The following is a 24,072-nucleotide window of genomic DNA, read 5'->3' on the forward strand; positions in this document are numbered from 1 at the left end:
ACCACTGACCACCTCCAGGGAGTACCACAAAGCCCCATTCATGGCCCTCTTCTCTTTCTGTGTGCCTGCTGTCACCTGCTGCTATTTTTCGGAAATGCATCATTTAGTTTCATTTTTATGAAAACTGATTTTTGGTCAAACTGCTTCCTTAACTGCCTGGTTGACATCAGAAGATGGATAAAACTATATTTTTAAATTGTAATGAAAGAAATGATGTCATGCTGTCACCCAGCAGGACCTTCTGTATCTGCCTTTTTTTCTTTTCCTCATTTCAGAAAACCATTATTACAAATTAAGGAGAAAGGATGCACCCTTACCTTTAACTTGATCACATTTTGTAGTACAGACAAAACCCTCATTACATAATACAACATGGTGTATTAAAACACAATGCAATCAAATTAAATAAAGAATCATGGTGACCATTGAAAACAACATAGTGAGTAGTAAAAAGCAAATGTCAGTTTTCATCTAAAATTATGTCAGTTTTAATTCTACAAGTCCAAGTAGAGAGAAAGCTGTTAGTCCTAAATGCATTTTACAGAAAACCACAAGTAAGTTCTCACTGGATGCTCCGTTATGAGGAATTTTACCATTAAAGCATTTAAAAATACATTTCAGGTGCTAAAATGGTATATATATATATATATATTTTGATGTAGCCATCCCAAGTGATGATGGTCACATCATCACTCAGGATGGCCATCAGGAAAAAAGAGCATGAAAAACTGGATAAATTCCAAGGGCCAGTACAAGAGCCTGGAAGGTTAAGACAACATTATTGCCCGTAAATACCTGGAGAATCATCTGAGATGTCAGTCCAGAAGAGCGCAATCTTAGGAACAGCTGAGAACCTAAGAAGAACCTTCAAGCTCCCAGGCCTCTGGTAGAGGACCCGAGCTGGAGAGCCACCCACCCTGCTCAGGAGTATGAGGGGTGGGTGAGAGAGCAGTTTTTTATAGATAGATAGATAGATAGATAGATGGATAGACAGGTCAGCCATCAGATCCAAATTAATGCTATTAAAGAAATTCTTAGCCTGATTAAACATTTTCCTCAATTTACCAAACGCCTCAGCTGGTCCTCATTATCCACTGATTATCCAACCAGGTCTCCGTGCCATTCTCCTCACCTCCCTCAGTGTTTAAGTTTCCTGTAGGGCATTTTCCTCTGCTAGGGTCCCTCTCCACTACCCCGTTTCTTTGCCTGTGACCCGTGTTTTGTTCAATCCTGTAAGATTCCCTTCTTTTTAATCACTAAAGCCTCATCCAACATGCTGTTCCTGAGCGTCTATCTGTAATTTGGTCCTGCAATCAACCCATCAACACTAATTATAGTTTCAATCCATGTAAATATATATTAGTTTGATATATATATATATATAATCAATAAATGTATAATTTGATTAAGTTGGAACCTCATTTTGAACGTTTGAACTTTGAGTGACCCTTTCCTATTTACAGAGCTGAGCCACAGCTTAGACTGCTGAGCTTTTTAAGAATATAATAACTGATAGCTTAGTGGAAACAGAAGATAATTCACATTTAAAGCAAGAGACAAAGAGAAAATGGAAAAATTGCAACAGTGAGCTGTGATAAGGATAAGACATCTAAACGAGGTATGTTTTCCGTTATTGACAGAGGACAAAAGCTCTGATCAGTGAGTGTGAGAATCTTATCCCCAGTGCTGCTTCTCATGCCAGCAGGAGTAATTCAACCCTGTAGTTTTGTTTTTCTCATGGGCCGTCCTCTGTGCTCTTCAAGTGTTTTCAGAGGGGCGTCAGTGAGGTGGGGTTGCTGGGGGCACAGGAAGGAAAAGGAGTAGCTGGGAAATCTCATCAAGGCTCCTCAGTGAACAAGAGACACCCCAGTCAGGATCTGGGCGTTGCTACTAAATCATCTCAGGGTCTGTTTGGTTAGAACACAAAGAAGGAGGCCCGTTCTTTCTCAGAAATCTGCACTTTCCTTTTTTTTCTTTTTTTTTTATTAAATCTGCACTTTTCAACGCATGCAGGCATCCAAGCCGCATGCATTGCAGCCAACTTTGTAATGTGTCGCGCAGCAAGTTACTGCTTCTTCCTACTTGAACTTGGCGATAATTGATGGTAATTAAAATGATGAAAACCAGCCTGTCCTTCTCTGATCATAACGATGACAACATGGACTTGTGTAGAACTCAGCTACATCTGTTTGTTTGGATGGAGTTCAGAGATAGCTATGGATGACATTCCGTGTGCATATGTGAATTTGCTGTAGAAGAAACTGTAATATCAAAAATCCCTTGTTTTTACTGAAAGATTCCTGTACTGTACTTGTTTTGTACTAGATTTTAGCACACTTTCCAGCATGTTAGCATGCTAAACGTTACTTGGATGTATCTGTGTTTAAAAAGCTCAAATTAAGGGCCTTAATTATACTCATGGGCACAGTGTATTGACAAATAGGTAGACTTTAAGCTTATAACATTAAAATAATAAAAACACACTGTAAAAATTTTGGCAGCTGGGGTTGCCAGAATCTTTCAGTAAAAAATACAATAAAAATGTAAGCAAGGTTACTAACCACCTGTATATTTTACATTAATATAACTATGGACTGCTTGTTTTCGTTAAATATTTTAAATGAATATTTGGCACCTATTTTCTGTTAAATTACTATCACATTATATTAAATGGCTTGCACTGCACATGGGCAGTTTCTTGCTGTGTCGAGCAAAGCAAGTTCAATAATGCTGAACTTTGACTGTGGCATGCACAAACCGCTAATTATTGCTTTTTCATTATAGTTTTTTAGGATTTATGTGACACTTTTTATTGAAAGTAGGCTGACAGGAAGGGAGATGAGAGATGGGGGGAAGACATGCGGCAAAGTACCACTGGCTGGATTCGAACCTGGGTCAGCCAAGCCGAGGACTGAGGCATCTGTACAAGGGCTTCTTGCCACCTCTGCATTACCAGCACACCCTAAATGTTACTTTTAAATACAAAAATTCTGATTACAAAAAGTGTAGTCATGGCACTGGTCATAAGTAGCAGCTTGCATTGTTAAGCAAAAGTCTACAATTAAGTCACATTTGATAGCCCTCATATAAAAACAATAAATTTTCCAATAATAATATTCCTAGGAGTTGTATTTTTACATTTTCAGTGGACCTTGAGATAGTACTATTTAAAATAAAAGATTTTTTCTGTATAATAAAAAATTACAACATTTTTAACACCACTATGTTGTAATTTTACTATATTTGCTTGTTTTTTGTTTTGCAATTTTTCTGTGTTGAAACTACCATTGAAATGCAAAGGCTTTCTGTGTTGAAAAACTTCTACTTTTTACAAAGAAATTTGATTATTTTGACATAACGTTACGTTAAAATTATTAGTCTTGTTTAGTACATTTAGCTAAACAATACTGTTAATAAATTGTGTTTTATTCTTTTTCAGTTTACAAGTTTTTTATGTCATCATTTTACAGTAATTTTCAGTGAATTTTACTCACATTTTTTACAGTGCATCATTAAACTTGAACTAATTATATACCGAACCACTGAATTTAATTCAGTTTTCGTTATGAATTAAAACTTTATTTAATTCAGCTGCAATATTTTTTTCTTAAGAAACAGTTATTTTAAGGGTTTATTTGAAATCCTGCACCTTTGTCAGTAATTATAAGAAAACATTAAGTTATTAGAGTAGAATGTTTAAATACCTTAATACTAAAGCCGAACCTGACCATGCAACATGAATATGACCCAATTTACACCAGTAGATCCACAATGGACTGGCAACATGTCCAGATGTGGTCGTCCAAGCTAGTTTCTTTGTAAGGCAGGCTGCAAGATGCTTAAAAAAGTCTCCAAAAGTCCTAAAACTTCAACATTCCCAGAGGAGAGGACATGATTGGCATAAACTAAATGACACATTCCAGAAAAGAACCTCATACCTACTGTGAAGCATGGTGGTGGACATGTTATGCTTTGGGGATGCCTTGCTGCAGAAGGACTTGGCCGGCTCACCATCACAGAATTATCTGTGTAAAATGTAACAGCATGTGTAGGAAATGGAAGCTGAAGCAGAACTGGACTCAACAAAACCATGACCCATAAAATACCAGTAAATCCACCAGAGAGAATAGAGAAATGGAAAATCATGGGCCTAGTCAAAGCCCAGATCTTGAGCTCATTGAAATGCTATAGGGTGACTTACAGGGGTTGGACAATGAAACTGAAACACCTCTCATTTTAGTGTGTGAGGTTTCATGGCTAAATTGGACCAGTCTGGTGGCCAATCTTCATTAAATGCACATTGAACCAATAAGAGCAGAGTGTGAAGGTCCAATTAGCAGGGTAAGAGCACAGTTTTGCTCAAAATATTGCAATGCACACAACATTATGGGTGACATACCAGAGTTCAAAAGAGGACAAATTGTTGGTGCACGTGTTGCTGGCGCATCTGTGACCAAGACAGCAAGTGTTTGTGATGTATCAAGAGCCACGGTATCCAGGGTAATGTCAGCATACCACCAAGAAGGACGAACCACATCCAACAGGATTAACTGTGGACGCAAGAGGAAGCTGTCTGAAAGGGATGTCCTGGTGCTAACCCGGATTGTATCCAAAAAACATAAAACCACGGCTCCCCAAATCACGGCAGAATTAAATGTGCGCCTCAACTCTCCTGTTTCCACCAAAACTGTCCGTCAGGAGCTCCACAGGGTCAATATCCACGGCCGGGCTGCTATAGCCAAACCTTTGGTCATTCGTGCCAATGCCAAACATCGGTTTCAATGGTGCAAAGAGCGCAAATCTTGGGCTGTGGACAATGTGAAACATGTATTGTTCTCTGATGAGTCCACCTTTACTGTTTTCTCCACATCCGGGAGAGTTACGGTGTGGAGAAGCCCCAAAGAAGCGTACCACCCAGACTGTTGCATGCCCAGAGTGAAGCATGGGGGTGGAGCAGTGATGATTCGGGCTGCCATATCATGGCATTCCCTTGGCCCCATACTTGTGCTAGATGGGCGCGTCACTGCCAAGGACTACAGAACCATTCTGGAGGACCATGTGCATCCAATGGTTCAAACATTGTATCCTGAAGGAGATGCTGTGTATCAGGATGACAATGCACCAATACACACAGCAAGACTGGTGAAAGATTGGTTTGATGAACATGAAAGTGAAGTTGAACATCTCCCATGGCCTGCACAGTCACCAGATCTAAATATTATTGAGCCACTTTGGGGTGTTTTGGAGGAGCGAGTCAGGAAACATTTTCCTCCACCAGCATCATGTCGTGACCTGGCCACTATCCTGCAAGAAGAATGGCTTAAAATCCCTCTGACCACTGTGCAGGACTTGTATGTCATTCCCAAGATGAATTGACGCTGTATTGGCCGCAAAAGGAGGCCCTACACCATAATAATAAATTATTGTGGTCTAAAACCAGCTGTTTCAGTTTCATAGTTCCTAGCTGAGCTGAAGGAGTGGGTCAAACTTTCCTCTGACTGACACCAAAGACTGGTAAAGGGTTGCATGAAGTTCCTCACAAAAAGTATTTACACCAAAAGGGTGATGTGGTTTTCACATGCATACCTCTCAAAAAAGAGCCAGTGCACTCCAGTGAGGGGGTGGGGGTGGTGGGGTTGTATTAGGGTGTCTAAAGATAAAAACCTCATAACCAGCTTCATCGGCGTAACATTTTTAAACGTTTAATTTTCCATGAATGAAAATAGAAACGGCCGCTAAAAATGACCACCTTGACAGATGTGGAGCGAGCTGCGGGCCGCAGGAAACAGCAAGGGTGTCACATCTTTCAGCACACGAGGGGAGGAAAGGTCGACCCAGAAACATGTGCAGCCTGAACTTTGCCTCCTTTTCTTCCTGGAGGAATGCCTTCCCACTCACTCTTTTCTGTCTCGCTTTTTTTGTTTTTTTGATTTTCTTATTCGCTCACACACCCATCTGACACAATGCTACAAGACAGGGATCCGTGTCGCCAAATCAGAATTTTGTTTGTCATTTATTTGTTTTAAATTCCATAAATTCGACATAGATCTTAAGACATTTACTGTGTTCAACTTAGCAAATCAACTTTTTCACCATTATCTAGTGAAATCACTGTTTACTGCCAGAAAGAAAACTACTTTGTCTCCCTCTAGTGGTGGAAAAAGTTGCATTTTGTTCACAGAAAGGTAAGAATTTCCCATTTACAATCAAGTGTTGCATTTACAGTTTTTTTAAGGAGATGCTAAATGACTTTTTTGCAAAGACGTTAATAATTTAATTAGTTATTCTGTTAAGATAAAGAGCTTCAGCTATTCTAAACCCACTCGTCTACTATCCAAACATCTTCTTGTACATCTAGAAAAAAAAGTGAAAATGTCATTAATGACTACTCCTCTAGTTTACACAAGTTTACAATCCATCTATACAGCTTTGTGGAAAAGATTCCTTTCCAGATACTGAAAACTGGAATAGATAGCATGAGCGTTCTTTCACCACCAACAAGGAATGGCAGCGAGGAAACAGGTAACTTTTATACCCTTTTAAAATAAACTGACTGTGTGTCCATCTTTATTATGAGAAGCACACGGGGCCAATGTCCAGACCAAACTCTTGATCAGCCATTCCGATGTCCATGGGAGCTAAGTCCACAATAGGGAGTCTGGTGGTTGTCTGTGTTCTGTACTCGATTACTGTCTTGCCCCACTTTCCGTCGGGTGTCTGAGGAAAAAGAGGAACTTGAGTTGATGTGTCTCCAAGTTGAGTTTTAATCAGATTTAGAGGAATTCTCTGGGACTTACTGAGCAGCCGTCCTCGATGGCGACGTATCTGAGCCGGTTGTTGCCCTGCGCCCGCAGTTCTTGTCCGTTGGCTCCTCTGAGGATGAGCGCTTTCTTCAGGTTACTGGTCTTCTCGTCTTTAAAGGCCACGCTGTTCCTGCAGTGGTACGTGACGTTCTGGTACGACTCCTTGGATAAAAGCTGCAGCAGCTTGATCTGGACGGCCACAGCGTTGGGCTGATTCTCCTTTGTGCCATAGAGGAACTGAAAGAAGATGTCAGATGTGACAGATTCGAAGCGTTGAAAGATTTCCTCCACAGAGCTTTTCATGTTTCCTTACCTTGGTTCCACCATTCATATCAGCTCCAAACCAGATGGGTTTACTGAAGCTGGGGCTGGATTTTGTCCACCAGACTTTCCCTGGAATGCTGGCCGGATTGGCGGAGATGCAAGTTTCACCGGTTTCCATGTTGCAGAAAACTCTGATGGCATCTTTAGTGCTTCCTTGATTTGGATCCAGCCAGTATTCACCTGCATCAGAGAAAACGAGACCGATCAGGACATGCAATTTGTTTTGAGAATTCGCTTCTGATTTTTTTTTAAAAAACCAGTACGGTGACCCCTCACCGCTTTTTTTCTGAGGATAACAATGCTTGATGTCCTGGCAGGTCTTGGCAGGGTTCATCTCACTGCCATCAGGACTGCGCAGGTTCTGCAGGTGACCGCTGAGGGTCTTCAGTGTGGCTCGGACGCCTGTATCAGCATGCAGGGCGTTGGTATTGGGCCTAGCTTCGTCTTTGTTGAACTCCGGGGGAGGTGGAGGATCGGCGGCTTCATCGTACTCTCCAAGCTCTACTGCTTCCGGAACATCGCCATTGACATCATAATTGACAGCAAAGAGCTCCTCTACAGCTGCTGTGGGAGGTCCTGGGGGGCCTGGGGGACCTGGTGGTCCGGGTTCTCCAGGTGGGCCCTGAAAAAGGTAACATAAAAAAGTTGTTTTCATAAGAAAAACGAACAAAACAAAGAAAGCAGCTTGGCCTATTTTAGTGTATATATTGACCACTGTACAACAATGAAAACGACCCTAAAAAACATTTTGTGTTTAGTTATCACGCTGTTACCTGAGCTCCGAGGTCTCCTTCAGTTCCTCTGCTGCCTGGGGCTCCCATTGGCCCCGGCTGGCCAGCATTTCCCTCCTTTCCTGCGGGACCCACTACTCCAGGAGGCCCCTGTAAGGGTTTAAGACATATTAAGGTTGACCACCTTGAGTTGTCCTGGTGACATGCTTGTGTTTCCGTCTCATTCTGTTTACCCTTTGTCCAGTTGGTCCAACGATCCCACGAGCTCCTGCGTCTCCTGTGGCGCCCTGAGTCAGAGAAGATGAACACATGAACACCTTCTCTGCCAAACTGTTTAGCTCAATCAACAAGACCAGACTAGAAATCTTTCCTCAACGTGGTTCCAGACAACTTTGCTGTTCCAGTTTGATATTTTTTAAGACCTTTTTTCTTCTTAGATATAAAACTCTGCGTTGACCTTACAGACATGCTTTGCTTTAAACTATGTTCCTGCTCTCTGATGTAATGCTGCTCGCACAAATACTGTATATTCTTCTCTTGTATGCTTCTTTTAATCAGACCTTGATGAACCTGACTTGTGTAACTATGTCATGGGTTAGAAAGACGCACACGCCACAGAAAGAATCGATGTCACAGTCACACACTCTCTAACCACTGGCTAAAGCTGTTACAAGGCCAAGTCCCCACTTTGTTGTGAGAGAACAAAACGATTCATGACAGAGAAGATACACCTGAGAGAGGGGCAGATAAGGTGCCGTCCACATGGAAATGAGATTAGGTGTATCTGCAAAGGTATTTTGTCATTTAGGCTGTGCGTCCACACGGATCTGGTGTTTAGGGAGACTGTAAATAATAATTTTTGTAACCGGGTCCCAGAGTGGACACATCAAAACGCTGATTCCGTGTTTCCATGTGTACATGCTAGCCACGTCCTTTCTGAAACTTTGACATCGTAGCTTTGCCTCACCGTCGTAACCTGCAAGCATCTCACTCTCAAACGTTGCTTCGTCTGGTGTTGCGTCCACGCTAAACCAAATAATGTCTCTGTTATGGGTGTTAGCAGCGTCCTTGGACTCTTCCTTTCTAACGAGGCTGCTACACATTGCGTGTCTCCTGCCAACCCACATAAAGATCAAACTGATGATCCGTAGATATTTTTGTCTGATCCCTCGTCATGTTGCTGTGTTTTTTTACATGAGTGCTCTGTGCAGGCCCAGTGTTTTTGCATGTTTCTGTGGAAGTGTCACAGTGCCACCTATGAGCCCAGCTTACTTACTACAGTGTCTGTAGCTGTGGTGCACCCTTTCATGTGGATGCACATCTTTTCTTAATTGTTTATGAAAAGCATGAGAGCAACATTGACCGATTTACTCATTTAAACTTAGGAATTTTGACTCTTAAATGAAAATAAATACTCTTGCATTTTAAAAGAATAATCACCCAATACTTGCGCTATATGTTTAATTCCTAATGGTAATCTTATATTTTTAATCGTTGCAAAACATCCTCCGCTAATTAATACTGGACAATCCACCTTTGGATTAAAAAACAATATTTGGTTATTAGGTCCTTATTCTGCATTTGTGACAGCACTTCGTTTACCTTGGTGCTCTTTCCAGAAACCAGATCTGTTTCAAAACTTCATTATGTGAGACTCAGAATTTCTCAGTAGAGATGCTGCATGTTTGTCCCACTGACCAAATTTGCCGCTCAACACTAAATTCAGGATGTTCAGAGGATTTTACTGCCTCATGTTAATAGTTTAGGCGTGGCCTCCACTCACTGGAACCCACTATTTGCCTTATTTTCACAAAATTCACAAATCTTAATTGCTTTCTCTATATTCAAAAATCTTACAGTTATTCCAGGAAGACCCTGGAGTCCCGTGAAGCCTCTGTGTCCTTTCTGACCCCTCTCGCCAGGGTCTCCGGCTCCTCCTTTTTCTCCCTGTGGTCCTTGGGGGCCCTTTGGTCCAACACAGCACAAATCACATTAAAAACAAAGAAACAACAGTTTTAAACTGCTTTTTTTAGCATTTTAATGTGAAAAACTGTCTTACCGCTTTTCCTCGTACACCAGGCTGCCCTTGGGGTCCTGGGGACCCTCTAGCACCCTAAACACACAACAAAGACACATAACAAAGGGATGGATCATCTCCTTTATCGTGCTACTTTGAGATTAAACTCTTCGTTAAACTCACGTTTTCTCCTCTTTCTCCTGGACTGCCGGTCATTCCCACCGGACCCTCGTTACCTGGAGACCCCAACACACCAGGCAGACCCTCTGGGCCTGGGCTACCCCTATCACCCTAAAAGGGTAAAAACAGAAGATGGATTTGTACTTATGATGGTATGCACTAGGAAGACATGCAAACAGAAATGAAGTGTTTATTCCCACCCTTTCTCCTACAAGACCATCTTTACCGGGAGACCCCTCAGCTCCAGCTATGCCCTGTTTCATGACATGAAGCAACAAACACGTGAATCTCACAAAGGTATCATCATTTGGGTTGACAGAAAACTGGAGAAGTGAGATATACACTGGTGACATAAAACTCTTAATCATCTGCAAAAAAAGTCATCAAGATGCAAAAATCTACAAAAACCCTTAGAACCGGCAACAAGTTGAAACTATTTCAAACATTTGGATGCTTGCTGATAAAGTAATACATTTCCTACAAAATAAGCATAAATGGAAACAAAAGTTTCTACTATAATCTAAAGAAAAGAAGCTGAAGAAATGAAAAGACAAGACAAATAAAAAGACAGGACAAACCTCAGGACCAGGATCTCCTCTTGGCCCCGTGGCTCCGGGTAAACCTACCCCACCAGGAGGACCTTTGGTCCCCTGAGTACCTGGAGCTCCTGGTTTTCCGGGTGGACCCTAACAGACAGTTAACCAATTTTCAGCTTAACTGGTAGAAATAACCCTGTTGCTGTGGGGTCGGTTCTTTGGAAGGATGGACAGGAACAAATCATCTGCAGGAATACTTACACCAGGACCAGGCAGCCCCACCGAGCCTCTCTCCCCTCGGACCCCTGGCTGACCCACAATGCCTCTCTGTCCTGTTGTGCCAGCAGGGCCTGGAGGCCCATCAGGACCCTGACAGAGAGCTATGATAGCTTATAATCATCAGAGATATGCGTCTGATAACAAAACATGCTCCATTTCATCTTACCGGGGGTCCATCCTCTCCTGGCCCACCCTTCTCTCCAGGGCTTCCTGCTGGTCCTGGTGCTCCATTCTCACCCTGACGTCCTTGAGCGCCATTTTCTCCTCGAATTCCAGCAGGACCCTTCTTTCCAGGAGCACCTAGGGGCCCGTCAGCTCCAGTGGCCCCCTGAAAGACAGGTTGTTGTTTTTTTTTTTTTTTTTTTTTTATACAGGGTTAGTTTAGTTAGCTTTAAAACTAAGGTACATAACTCACAATTGAACCTGCTGGTCCAACTTTTCCAGGCAGTCCAGGAAAGCCAGGAGACCCCTATGTGGAGAAGTTGTTCCTATTAGGATAAGCTTTTAACACGGTAACTGTTTAATTTCTCAATAGCTTGATTCTTGAGTGAAGATATGGTGTCTGACTCACAGCTGGACCTTGTGTTCCCCTTCCTCCTTTCAGCCCAGCCACACCAACAGGCCCCTTAATAGACACACACAGATATTAATATTACCATACACTCAGGACACAGGCCTTAGGGGCATTTTAAGCCTTTTATCTTTGTGAAGTTTCTGTAATTACTGAACTAAATTGAATATGTACCCAGACATTAGAGATTTCAGTTGGGGGTTTTGTACCTGTTCACCTGCTTTCCCAGCCATCCCCTGGGGTCCAGGAGCTCCTGATTCTCCTTTAGGTCCCGGTTCTCCGGTTTCACCTTTGACTCCAGGCTGACCATCTTGACCCTAAATAATAAAACAAACCAAAACAACTTAAACTACAGTTTACCAGCATATACCAGGCGTTCTAGTTTTATTCATTGGTGTGTTTTAGCTTTGAACAAGACTCTTACAGAAGGTCCAGGGAAGCCGACTGCCCCAGTTGGACCGGGCTCACCGCTGGAACCCTATGAGTCAATCAAGCAGATATTAAATCACAAACGTATCAACACTGAAAACTAATTGCTTAATTTATCATTTAAAGCATTGAAAAAGTTCTACTAACAGGGATTCCTCTGGTGCCTCGGCGTCCCGTCGGTCCTGGTGGACCTGTTTCACCCTGAATTAACAAAATGCAGCTTGCTTAGATATTGTTGCCATTTGCTATGTCCAGTTATTGTTATCTTGTATCAACAGAGAGAAACATTAGTTTTTTTCCCCTTTTAAAGTCTTAAATTACAACAATCTTTTTACTGCTGTAGGTGGGGTTTAAGCCGTTGTAAAAACCAGAAGAATTTCAGTTAAAACACACAGAAAAGATATTTTTCAGCTTACCTTTTCTCCATTTGGTCCACTGGGACCAGCAGGTCCAACTGGACCAGCAAGTCCCTTAAAAGATATATGCAAAGGACAGACTTATAATTATCTGTAATCATTTCATATTTTGGCTCAAATGTTGACAGTTTTATAGTTTTTATAGTAATTTTGAGGTGACCAACCCTGGCACCGTCAGCTCCTGCCTTTCCTTCAGGTCCTTTTTCTCCAACAGAGCCCTGTTTGTGCAAATCAGCATGATTGTCTCAAAGGTTACGTGCTTTTTGTTTAAAAAATTACCGATGGATTCTCTCGATTTGCAGATGATATAGTCATATTCTTTAACTTACAGGATCTCCCTTTGGTCCTGATGGTCCTGAAATACCTCTCTCCCCTGGCATCCCCTGAAGTCCTGGGCCACCTGGCTCTCCAGCAGCACCCTTTGGACCTGGGTTACCCTGCAATGTATAATATGCATTAATCAAATATAATATTACAAGTAAGGCATCACAGTAATATCATACCCACATTTTTATCCCAATATCAGCAATATGAATATCACCAAATCGTGGTTGGATATTAAATATTACCTAATAATAAGTTATTTTGTCAGTAAAATATTTGGTGAAGGTTTTTCTTTAATACAGCAAAAGAAGTTTTATAAATGGCATAGAATAATTTTTCCAGTAACTGGTTAGAGTGAATGGGTTCTTTGTTTGCAAGAAGAATAGCATACAGATATTAACATTGTTTAGTTAAGTACTGGTTTACTTTCATTATTGTGACATTCAGATACAGCAGGCAGCAAATGGCCTTGCTATCCTTACAGTTGATGTCTTAGAAGCAGGGAAACTGGGCAAATGTCAGAATTTGAGTTAGTTTGACAGAAAACAAATTGTGATGGCTTTATGCTGCTCTTGTTTGGTATTTCTAGTCTACAGGGGTCAGTATCTACCAACAGTCTATCAGTCTATACCTGGGCACACAGGAAACCATACAAGTGTCTTTAGTTCAGCAATGACTTTAATCACAACAATACCTTGGGACCATCTGATCCTGGTGCTCCAGGACTACCTTTAGGTCCCTGAAGCCCATTGGGTCCAGCTTCTCCTCTTTCTCCTGGTGGGCCTCTTTCACCCTATGGAGATAGGCAATATGTCATGACAGACAACTATTGCTTATTACTGCATATAACAGCTAACTGTAATAAATGCTTAAAGTAATTTGCAGCATCATAGGACATACTCTTGGACCCGTATCTCCAACAGGGCCGGCTTCACCTGCAAGACCCTGTAAAAGACAAATAAAATGCAATGATAATCACACAGAATATTGATCTAGTTTATGTGAGTTTTTAATCGGGGGTCTTTCCTCTCACCTCGTCACCCGGTTTTCCTGCCTCTCCAGGTGGACCTGATGGTCCAGGCAAACCCTAGAAAATACCAATCCATCTTTAATTTTTCCTTAATGATGATAAGAGACTAAATGGAAACCTCTTTACTTTTAAAATGCAGCCAAAATAAATATCAGTAGACCAAAAATGCTGCAAAATGCACTTTTGATCAAAATCTTAAGACCGGGAAAGAAATTACAAGTACACAAAATTTGTACTGGAAAATGCAAAAGAAAAAAACAAGAGGTAGGTCAGTTACCACAAGAGTAAGTTCTTGAAAGTGGGATTTAAATTCAAATCTACTTTGAGTTGATGATTTTGACCATTAAGCAAAGAAAAAATTGATGTGTCAAAAAAAAAACCCGCACCGAGGAGCCCAGCACAGGTAAAATTGGTTTTTAAGTAAGCGCTTGACTAGTTTTCCTCTCATAACCTCCTTTTAAGAATTTTAAATGACTTTAAACACACCTAGCAAAGGTTTCAATGCGTACATTTTTTAAACGCAGTTTATATACATGCAACCTTTATAAATTATGAAACGTTACATCTAATTTCACCCAGCTTCTCATTTCAATTCTAGCTTGGCTCTCTCATCAGCTAACTGTAAAATACCAAAGTTCATGACTAATTTATTTTTCTTGTGCTAAAAGTGTGTATTTGTCATTTACCTGGAAACCGTTTTGTCCTTGAGGTCCCTGCTCTCCTCTCTTTCCTGCAGGACCCTAAAGAAAACAATTCAGCCAAAGTAAATCAAATAAATGTCATAGATCTTGTTCAATAAAAAAAAGAAAAAAAAAGATTTTGTTCAATAGAAAGGGCTTTGATGCTTACAGCTGGACCAGGAGGACCTGCAGCGCCTGTCTCTCCATCTTTTCCATTTGCTCCCTGGAGGACAAACCCGTTTCCAGTGTTTTAGGAGAATACTTATATTTGGGAAGATAATGACGGGTCACTTATACGGTAAAATAGTTAAAAGCAGCATACCCTTTGACCCGGCGCGCCAGGACTTCCAGCTTCTCCAGCCTTTCCAGCATCTCCCTACAAACAGGTCAAATGTTTGTTCTGTTTGTTACAAGCTTATGATGATGACTAATTAAAGAACCTATCAGTTATCTCACTTACTAGGAAGCCCTTTGGTCCTGGCAGACCCATGGGTCCAGCTCCACCTCTTGTTCCAGGAGAACCAGCTGGGCCAGGTTTGCCATCCTCTCCTGCCAGGCCCTAAAAACACATAGAGAAAAGTTAATATTGTATTTGGAGAAAGAAAATCAGCACAACGGAATCACAACACTGTGATGTACTAGGAGTTTGAGGGGAAGTGGGAAACTGTGCGTACCATTGGCCCCTGCCTTCCCTCTGCTCCCTGAGCACCGATTGGCCCTGAGAGACCCTGGGAAAATGAGACAAATAAAAAACAATTTCACAATTCTGCCCACATTTTTACCTGGAAATTTGTTACATACAAAAGTATTCACAAAACATTTTCACAATGCTTGAATCTTTACCTCGAAATGTCACATTACAACCCCACACCTGCCCTACTGTGTTGCTCTATCACTTGAAATCGCAATAGAATACAAATAGATACATTTTCTATTATTTAAATCTTTTCGTCTGAATGTGAATCAGAAGCAAGAAATCAAGTAGAAATGTTTTCAGAAAAAAGATGAAAAGATCTTGTGCGGAGTTGTCTTACCCGTGCTCCTGTTAAACCTGGCTCTCCGTTGCGCCCTGGGTCTCCCAGTGAACCTTTGATGCCGGGCGATCCTGGCAGCCCTCTTTCACCCTGCGCTCCCTGTTTGACCAATAATCAAATTCTTGAAAACTTCCCCATCCACCACGACAAATGCAATGATCTGTGACATTTTTAATTACTAACCTTTTGGCCTGGTAAACCATCTGCACCAGGAAAGCCTCTGTTTCCTGGTGGCCCCTAAACGATATAAACTTGAGTTAAACTTCGTTATTCTTATTGATTTTCCATATCTGATATTGTAAGTTGACTCACCATCTCCCCTTGTGGTCCTGGAGGTCCAATGGATCCTGCATCCCCTCGTGGTCCACGTTTTCCATCCTCTCCCAAAGGACCAATGGGCCCTGGAACACCATGGTCACCCTACCACCAATAGGTTATTCAGGTTATCAGTAAAAAGAAAAAAAAAAGCCTTTGATTGAATTCCTGAATGTGGGAGTATCAGGCAGTAGGGTTCTAACTCACTCTTTCTCCTTTATGCCCAGCTTCTCCTTTAAATCCTGGAAGTCCAACATCACCCTGTTAAAGAAAAGATCAGAATTGTTGAATCTTCATGATCAAATACCTAAAAATGTATGCAGGATTTGGTCTAAATTGGGAATTCAACAGAGTTCATACCAGCTGGCCTTTTGGTCCTGGTGCTCCTGTGGTTCCCTGGGAGCCAGGGGGACCAGCTGGGCCAACCAACCCTGGTGGACCCTGTAGACCTGCGACACCCTTTAAGAAAGAAGACAACTCACATTAAAAAAAGGCATCCAAAGTTAGCTAAAATCAAACTTATAGTTGAAAATCTGCTTGATGTTGGTTTAAAACATTTGACAAACACTCACAGAGGAACCGCGGGACCCCGGGGCTCCATCAGGTCCTGCAGCACCCTGTTTTAACACCAAACAGAATCATTTAAGAGACCAAAAATCCACTTTGTGTTATAAAACCGTCTCAGGTTTGGACTCACCCGCTGTCCAGTCGGTCCAGGTGTTCCGGCTCGCCCACCATCGCCCCTGGGTCCCTGCTGCCCTCGGCTCCCTCTTACTCCTGTAGGTCCTGCTTCACCCTAACTCACAGAACACAATCAGGCCAGATTTAAGGAGATTTTGGTAACTATTAATGATGCCTCCCTGAATCGCTGCTATAACTCCCCTCTAGAAGTCACTAACAGCACCAGAGGCATTGTCTAACTTTGTACTATGGCACAAGGCTGGAGTTTCTTATTAAAATGGGGTCAAATTAAACAATGTAAATCTAGAAATAAGAATCTGAGCAATCCCACCTTCATTCCTGGACTTCCAGGGAATCCTGGCATACCGGGAATTCCTATGGGACCCTGTAGTAAAACAAGATTACTATAACTTTGCATTCTGTGATCTGTCTGGAAAAGTCATGCTTATTGGACAACACATCAATGAGAATATTTTGTCTCCATGGAACTTGAAAGATGCATACACAAACCTAGAATAATAATTACAATGAAATGAGAATGTAAAAAGTAAATGCCCTTCTTACCAGAGGTCCAGGTTTGCCAACATGGCCAGGTGTGCCACGTTTACCCTGAGAGAAAAATGCACAATTAACTTTCTCCCTTTTACAATTCTACACTTTTATTTTAAATGGTTTGCTTCATACCAAAGAACCAGTGGGTCCAATTCTGCCTCTTTCTCCTTGCAGACCCGGTGGACCCTGAAACAATAGATAGGGTTTACTGGGACACTAGTTTTAAAAGTGAAACGCTCACGGTCTCATCTCTCTATCTTAAGACACAGGTACACTGGCATCAATGATATGGATTTAATCGTAATGCATTTGTTGCCTACCAGGGGTCCTGGAGGGCCCATTTGACCAGCAGTACCAGATCCACCCTACAAGAGCAGAAAGATGTAGGTATAAAATGTGCAGTTGTATAAAAACGTCCTTTCATCCATCTCTTTGTGGGATTTTTAAAAGGTTGAGGGGGGACCAGTGCCTCTCTCTGGCAGTCGGCTGGTGAGAGGCCAGGTACACATCGGACAGATGTCTGCCCCATTCCAAACTTTTTCTAGCCCCACGGTGGTCCTTCTCTTAGTCAAAGGGGAATATTGAAGGACTATCTGAATTTTGAATATCACACCACTTGTCTGAAAAAGTCAGGGAGTAGTACCAGGGTAAGACGGTCTTGTGCATGCACAGTTATTCAAAAAGGGACATGGGAAAACTTTCCGGAGAAATTGCTGACCGTAGCTTTAAAGGAGCAATAAGTTGGATATTTACTGTAAAATCAACCTAAATCATTCTGATTTGTCACCTAGGATGGAAGTAACATTGCCTATAAATAATCCGTCCTCTCCATCAACAATGTCTTAGTCACATTTTTCTCCTTTCAACCCTAAGAGATATGGTTCAGAAATACTTTGGTGCAGTGTGTAGTCCGTGTTTACTTCCTGGTTCCTGAAAGTTCCCAGAGTTCTCAAAACAGAGCGCAGCATTTCGTATTTTATTTTGGCAAAAAAGCAGCAGCCTGCTAACATGGAAGCTAGTAAGAGAAGTGAACCAGAGATAGAACAGAATATAACAGCATATGCCTGTCCTGTGTAAGTAGAGATTCAGTGCAACAACGGACCGTTAAAATGGCAGGTGTCCTAAAAGGCATTGTGTGCGTTGTTCCTATTTTAACCACTAGGTGGCATTATTACTTATTGTTCCTTTAACTCCACACGTTCCCTGCCAGGTCTATGAATGTTTGTGTGGTAGTGAGTATGATGGGGACATTTGGAACCTGTAGAGCCACAGTGTGAACATGGTTTGCATTGATGATAAGGTAGACTTTTCAGGAAGTGTTTGACCACACCATGGTTTTCTTAAATCTCAAATTCTGTTTCTAACTTTCGAAGGCAGAATTTCTAGGCATAGTCACAGGATAAATATTCTGCAGATCGAGGGGCTTCTGATTTCCTTACTGCTTTTTACAAGTAAAGCACTCCTGCTTGCCTTGTTAAACAGTGGCTTCCCAAAAGTACTGGAGCAGTTTGGAGGGATTATACAATAGTATAATAATCAAATTTATTATACTATTATATTTTTTTCATTATTTGGCTGCGGTCAAAGCTTGATATCTAACAGTACATCAATCCATCCATCCTCTGCAGCTTTTCTAAGATCAGGTTATTAGGATAACAGATGCAGGACTGAACCTGCATTCCTCCACATTTTTCATGACCTAAAGGGCATAAGGGTTAAAAAAAGGGAGAAGGAAGTATTGAAATATAATAAGGAAAGACATGAACATTAAAGAAAGCACACAAGGAAGGAAGGAAGGAAGGACATGAGGATAAAAGAAAGGGTGTAAGGTAGGTAGGTAGGTAGGAAGGATATGATGGATCAAACAAAAAGGGGAACTGAGAAAGGAAGAACACACAAAGCATATGAAGAAGGAAGAAAGGAAAGTCACAAAGAAGGAAGAGTGGAAGGAAGTGTCTAAGGAAGGTATGATGCAGCATTTAGACAAAATGAGAAAAATACATTTTGAAAAACACACATTTTCCATACATATCCAGGTAAATCTAAACGTTTTCACTTTTCCAGGCCGTATAGAAATCCTGTCCTCTCCCAGGCAACATTCTACATGTTATTCTAGGTCCATCAATTCCAGCTTGGAGTAGAGTCGCTGTTTTTCTGCCACCAGATGAACTGGTTGTTCTTTTTGCATAGATCTACATAGTCTTTCCAGCTTCTTTGGGTAGCACTGGATCAGGCAAAAATCATACCTTGGCTCCCACTGCTCCAGACTCGCCTTTTGGCCCTGCAAGACCAGAGGTTCCCTGTTGGGAGAGTTCTGCTCAGTTTTTGATCTGTTTCACATAAACACCAAAGTCAGATAAAAAGGCTATTTTACTTTGGGGCCTTTTCGCCCAGGAAGACCTGGAAGTCCTGGGAATCCTCTTGCACCCTGCATTTAAAACAGATCCCAAAATTCCTCAGGCTTTAACAAACTCAATAAATGGCTAAATGCCTTCCGTTAACACCATTAGTAAAAAAAACTCTGCTTAGTATGGATTATGGTTACTGGTGATCCTGGAAATCCTGGTTCTCCCGTTGCACCGTCAGGCCCAGCTTCTCCCTGATCAAACAAAGTAAAGTGTGAAATGTTTTTTAATCATATGACTAAAAACGAGGATGTCCATTTTTCTGACTCACATCAGGTCCTGGTTTCCCTGGTGGTCCATCAGGTCCCCGATGACCTGGTTCCCCCTGTAAAATATTCACATTTAAATTTTAGCGTGGCAAGATATGGATCCTTTCCAGACTTTTTTTTTTTAAATCCTAAAATAATCATAGAGACATATCTGCTGTGCTATAATTTGACACAGGCCATGCATATTTAACTCAAGAGGACGTGACCTTTCTGTTTTCTATTTTAGCCCTTCTTTCCCCAGTTCTGTTATGTGTTTGCACATTAAATGCTGCTTGGGATCGGGTACCCGTGTGCCTTCAGTACATAGCCATGGCCTGACATCCAGCTCAATACCAAACATGTGACATAAGATAAAGACGTGATCCTACCATTGGTCCTGGATCTCCGGCTTCTCCAGGAATTCCCTGACCACCGGTTGCACCCTAACATAAAACATCAGAACTCGGCTTTTAGCTTACATACAACATTTTAAGTTTACAGAAGCTTGCTAAAACTAAATGTTGGATAAAAGTGTAAAACCTACTGGAGGCCCAGTTGGTCCAGGAAGTCCTCGTGGTCCTGCTTCACCCTACAGCAGCATAGTTATATACGCATGTAATTAAATTACACATCTGAGTTCAAAGTTTGCTTTCTGACTCAAAGTACTCACCCTCGACGCTGTCACCATCGGAGCAAAACCTGACTTTTCACTAAAGCCCGAACCCATTTGTGACACCAAATTTCCCTTTGAGGAGAAATCCAACAATAACTCTTTAAAAGCAGTTTTAGGAAGAATGTAATAGAAAGTGATGAGCTGATGTAAGAACTATCTCACCCCAGGATGAGAGGGTTCCCCAGGGGGTCCAGGTTTTCCAGGATTTCCCGGCACACCGGGCTCACCATCAAATCCTGGCGGTCCGGTGAATCCCTACAAATGTTGTCATTGAATACAGCTTAAATCTCATATTAGGGCACAAAGCTACAAGCATATTTATATAATTCTGATTTCTTTTTGTTTGAATAATTTTTACAATACTATGAAATACGGGAAAAAAAAACACTGTTACAGAAAGTTTTATTTAAATGTTGATGTATTTCACTGTGTTTCTGTTTACATTTACTGTTAGGATATTCAGGAAGTTTAAAATGTTAGCACTGCTCTGCACATGTTGATGAGCGGTTCAAATTAAAGTTAATTCTGCTTCAAGTAAGAAAATTATTTTTTTCACACCGTGAATAAATAGCCAGAGCAGATTTAACAGAAATAATGATCAATTTATGGTAACTGGATTTTATGATCTGAGTGGGTCAACAAAACCATAAGCTGTGACCTTATTATCATAAAAATACAGCTGTGGTGTAAATAATTAAACATTTCTAAGGTGTGAAGAAGATTATCAAATGCATATAGCTAACAATAGAAAAATATAGCTAACAGTAAAAAAAATCCCAGTAACAGAAATGTTGAAAGAATAAAATGCAGTTCTGGTTTGTGTTGTAAATATTTGTACTATAAATAAATGGGACCAAATTTCCTGAATAGTCTGATTATGGTAGATTTTTGTAGTACTTCTTAAAATTTTGAAGTTTGCATATAAAAAGATTTCTGTGCCGCTGATTTCTCAGTAAAATGGACAGCCACTTCAAATACTCTGCTTCCTTGTGTGGCATTGTGGAAAAGTCAAACAAAATCCGTCGAGACATCAGGAAGACAATTGTGAACCTCCTCAGGTGTCTGCAGCATTGCCACATTCATCTACTCAGTTATATGCAACTAAAATGGTGTGACCCTCAGAACAAAACCCTAAGGACCGTGTGAAGATGCTGGCAGAGGATGATAAGAAAGAGTAATTATACACAGTGAAAAATGTCCTATACTGAGAGGAAGAGGGTATATTGTCAAAAGCTATGTAAAAAGTAACATTAGAGCGTACAAACTCTAGACCTTAGAACTTAGTTTTATCAGACATGTCTTGTGGTCTGATGGAAACATAGTAGAAGTATCTGGCTATGAGAATTTGTACACTCATACTCATACATTGTACGTCGTCTTCCACTTTTCCGGGACTGGGTCACAGGAGCAGCAAACTCAGCAGAGATGCCCAGACTATGTTCTCCCTGGACGCCTCCTCCAGCTCCTCTGGAGGAAGAGGGAGACGTTCCTAAGGGAGGTGTTCAAAGGGCCTTCAGAACAAGTACCAGAGCCATCTCAGCTTACTCCTCTTAATGTGGAGGAGCAGAGGCTGTACTCTGAGCCTTTTCCAGACAATCCAGCTCCTCACCCTATCTCTAAGGGAGAGCTTGTCCACCTGCCAGTGGAAACTTATTTTAGCCAATTATATCCCAGTTTTCTTGTTCTTTCAGTCATGACCAATTTCATGACCATAGGTGGTACACCAATCGGTAAAGTGAGAGCTGAGCCTTTTGGATCAACTCTCTCTTCACCACAATGGTAAATAGCTTACTGCACTGATTTGTCTATCGATCTGCCGCTCCATCTCCCCCTCACTCATGAAGAAAACTCGGAGATACTTAAAACTATTCCACTTGAGCCTGGAACTCAACCCCCCCGAGCCGCAAGACAGTAAGCCAGCTTTTTCCATTCAAGAAGCATGACCTCGGACTTGGAGGAGCTGATTTTCATCCCCCCGCATCGTTCTCACCTGCAGACCACCCCAGTGCATGCTGTAGGTCTTGGCTAAAGGTGGCCAGCTGAGCCCCGTTATCTGCAAAACCAGATATGAAATCCACTGGTGCCCAAACCAGACGCCCTCTGGCCCTTGACTGCACATAGAAATCCTGTCCATGAAAGTTATGAACTGGACCGGTGACAGATGGCAGCCCTGCCAGAGTCCAGCCAACACAAGGAACAGGTCTGACTTGACACCAGCAATGCAAATCAACCTTTTGCTCTGCATTGACCAGATGTACCTAAGGGCTGCGGACCCCGTGCTCCTGAAGTGCCCCCAAGAGGGAACCACAAGGGGCACGGTCAAATGCCTTCTCCAGGTCTACAAAGCACATGTGGGCTGGTAGGGCCAACGCCCATGAACCTTTGAGCACCTTGCGGACTCTGTATAGCCCGTCTGGGCTATACAGGAAGGAAGGATATACGGGACAAAAACTGAAGCCATAGTTCAACTATCAGTTAGAGTCTCTTCTCACAAGTTTTGCATTCAATAAACAAAAATAAAGCTTGCCAGCCTGAAAACATCCCCCTAACTGTGAAGTACAGTGGTGGCAGCATGATGTTGTGGGGGTGTTTTTCCTGCAGTAGGGTGTGGTGCATTAAAAAAATAGATGGAATCATTATAAAAAAAAAACATTGATGCAACATCTCAAAACATCCGCCAAGTAGTTATAGTTTGGATATAGGTCTTTCAAATCAACAGTGACCCTACGCATACTGCCAAATTAGTGTTGTCACAAGCAATGGGTCAAAATTCCAGCAAATTATTGTCAAAACATTGTGGAAGGAGACACAAAATATTTGACAGAATAAGTGCTGCAGTTTAATAAGCACTAAAGGTATTTAGGAAAGAGATCGTAACTGAACTAAGAGAGGAAATGTTTAGTCTGATTCCATGTCAAAGGAATATAAAAACAATTCCATGTTTTTTATACCCTGCATGTACATATCTGGTCTGATCAGTATATGTTGTCTCAAAGGACAAACTGAAACAGTTTTTGAGACTCACTCGTCTGCCTTTGAAGCCTCTTGGTCCCGTTCTTCCCTGAGGTCCTGGAGGGCCCTAAACAATGAGATTGATGTTAGTGATGTGATCCGCTTTATGAGACAAACCCAAACAAATGATGCAATAGATCAGGTGGCTATCTCCATTGGTCATTGGCCGAGAGACAGGGTAAAGCTGGGACAGATCGCTAGTCCATCGTATGGCAGTACAGAGACCCACGGACCACACACACACACACACACACACACACACATGTATTTTTATATATATGTGTGTGTATATATATATATATATATATATATATATATATATATATATATATATATATATATATATATATATATATATATATATACACACACACACACACACACACATACGTATATAGTTGTGAGGCCCTTCTATTGACTTCAATTCATTTTCTATTTTTTTCTATGCCCTAACCCTGAACCCTGACCCTAAACCTAAGGTCACACGAACATTCATAAATCTAAACTTAACCTATATTCAATTCATACCTTAGCTCATAACCTAAGCATTAGCTCAATTTTCATTGCGTGAACTATGAAAAATGTCCTCACAATGCCAATTTTGTCCACACAATGTTTGCCTCCTGTCAATTTTGGTCCTCACAATGATAGCTATACAACCCCCCCCCCACCCCCCCCCCCCCCCACCCCACCCCACCCCACCCCCCCCACACACACACACACACACACTCCTCTAGGGCAATTAGAATAATCAGCTGACCCAACAGTCATGTTTTTGGACTGGAAACCAGAGTACCTGGAAAGGACCCATACATACACAGGGAAAGCACAC

At 41.6% G+C, this 24,072-nt stretch overlaps 1 protein-coding gene across 1 annotated transcript in view; it reads right to left on the reverse strand.

Moving 5' to 3' along the window:
• Positions 1-5,980: 5,980 nt before the first annotated feature.
• The window catches only part of col5a2b (collagen, type V, alpha 2b), a 33,344-nt gene continuing 15,252 nt past the window's right edge, over positions 5,981-24,072 (reverse strand). The window contains exons 7-55 of the mRNA XM_012869536.3: positions 23,254-23,307; positions 20,391-20,483; positions 20,226-20,300; positions 20,100-20,144; positions 19,945-19,998; positions 19,579-19,632; positions 19,448-19,501; positions 19,277-19,330; positions 19,149-19,202; positions 17,223-17,267; positions 17,035-17,088; positions 16,915-16,959; positions 16,682-16,735; positions 16,367-16,465; positions 16,242-16,286; positions 16,030-16,128; positions 15,877-15,930; positions 15,667-15,774; positions 15,538-15,591; positions 15,355-15,453; positions 14,995-15,048; positions 14,781-14,879; positions 14,643-14,696; positions 14,490-14,543; positions 14,327-14,380; positions 13,644-13,697; positions 13,511-13,555; positions 13,305-13,403; positions 12,616-12,723; positions 12,451-12,504; positions 12,287-12,340; positions 12,018-12,071; positions 11,866-11,919; positions 11,651-11,758; positions 11,442-11,495; positions 11,286-11,339; positions 11,037-11,198; positions 10,853-10,960; positions 10,634-10,741; positions 10,256-10,309; positions 10,059-10,166; positions 9,918-9,971; positions 9,716-9,823; positions 8,092-8,145; positions 7,901-8,008; positions 7,404-7,749; positions 7,117-7,307; positions 6,798-7,040; positions 5,981-6,717 (exon numbers count right to left, since the gene is read on the reverse strand). Coding sequence (XP_012724990.2) covers positions 6,571-6,717; positions 6,798-7,040; positions 7,117-7,307; positions 7,404-7,749; positions 7,901-8,008; positions 8,092-8,145; positions 9,716-9,823; positions 9,918-9,971; positions 10,059-10,166; positions 10,256-10,309; positions 10,634-10,741; positions 10,853-10,960; positions 11,037-11,198; positions 11,286-11,339; positions 11,442-11,495; positions 11,651-11,758; positions 11,866-11,919; positions 12,018-12,071; positions 12,287-12,340; positions 12,451-12,504; positions 12,616-12,723; positions 13,305-13,403; positions 13,511-13,555; positions 13,644-13,697; positions 14,327-14,380; positions 14,490-14,543; positions 14,643-14,696; positions 14,781-14,879; positions 14,995-15,048; positions 15,355-15,453; positions 15,538-15,591; positions 15,667-15,774; positions 15,877-15,930; positions 16,030-16,128; positions 16,242-16,286; positions 16,367-16,465; positions 16,682-16,735; positions 16,915-16,959; positions 17,035-17,088; positions 17,223-17,267; positions 19,149-19,202; positions 19,277-19,330; positions 19,448-19,501; positions 19,579-19,632; positions 19,945-19,998; positions 20,100-20,144; positions 20,226-20,300; positions 20,391-20,483; positions 23,254-23,307 — 4,137 coding nt within the window. The 3' untranslated portion in view covers positions 5,981-6,570. The remainder of the gene's footprint in view (positions 6,718-6,797; positions 7,041-7,116; positions 7,308-7,403; positions 7,750-7,900; positions 8,009-8,091; positions 8,146-9,715; positions 9,824-9,917; positions 9,972-10,058; positions 10,167-10,255; positions 10,310-10,633; positions 10,742-10,852; positions 10,961-11,036; positions 11,199-11,285; positions 11,340-11,441; positions 11,496-11,650; positions 11,759-11,865; positions 11,920-12,017; positions 12,072-12,286; positions 12,341-12,450; positions 12,505-12,615; positions 12,724-13,304; positions 13,404-13,510; positions 13,556-13,643; positions 13,698-14,326; positions 14,381-14,489; positions 14,544-14,642; positions 14,697-14,780; positions 14,880-14,994; positions 15,049-15,354; positions 15,454-15,537; positions 15,592-15,666; positions 15,775-15,876; positions 15,931-16,029; positions 16,129-16,241; positions 16,287-16,366; positions 16,466-16,681; positions 16,736-16,914; positions 16,960-17,034; positions 17,089-17,222; positions 17,268-19,148; positions 19,203-19,276; positions 19,331-19,447; positions 19,502-19,578; positions 19,633-19,944; positions 19,999-20,099; positions 20,145-20,225; positions 20,301-20,390; positions 20,484-23,253; positions 23,308-24,072) is intronic.

The sequence above is a fragment of the Fundulus heteroclitus genome, chromosome 24 (assembly GCF_011125445.2).
Source record: "Fundulus heteroclitus isolate FHET01 chromosome 24, MU-UCD_Fhet_4.1, whole genome shotgun sequence".
Lineage (NCBI taxonomy): Eukaryota > Metazoa > Chordata > Actinopteri > Cyprinodontiformes > Fundulidae > Fundulus > Fundulus heteroclitus.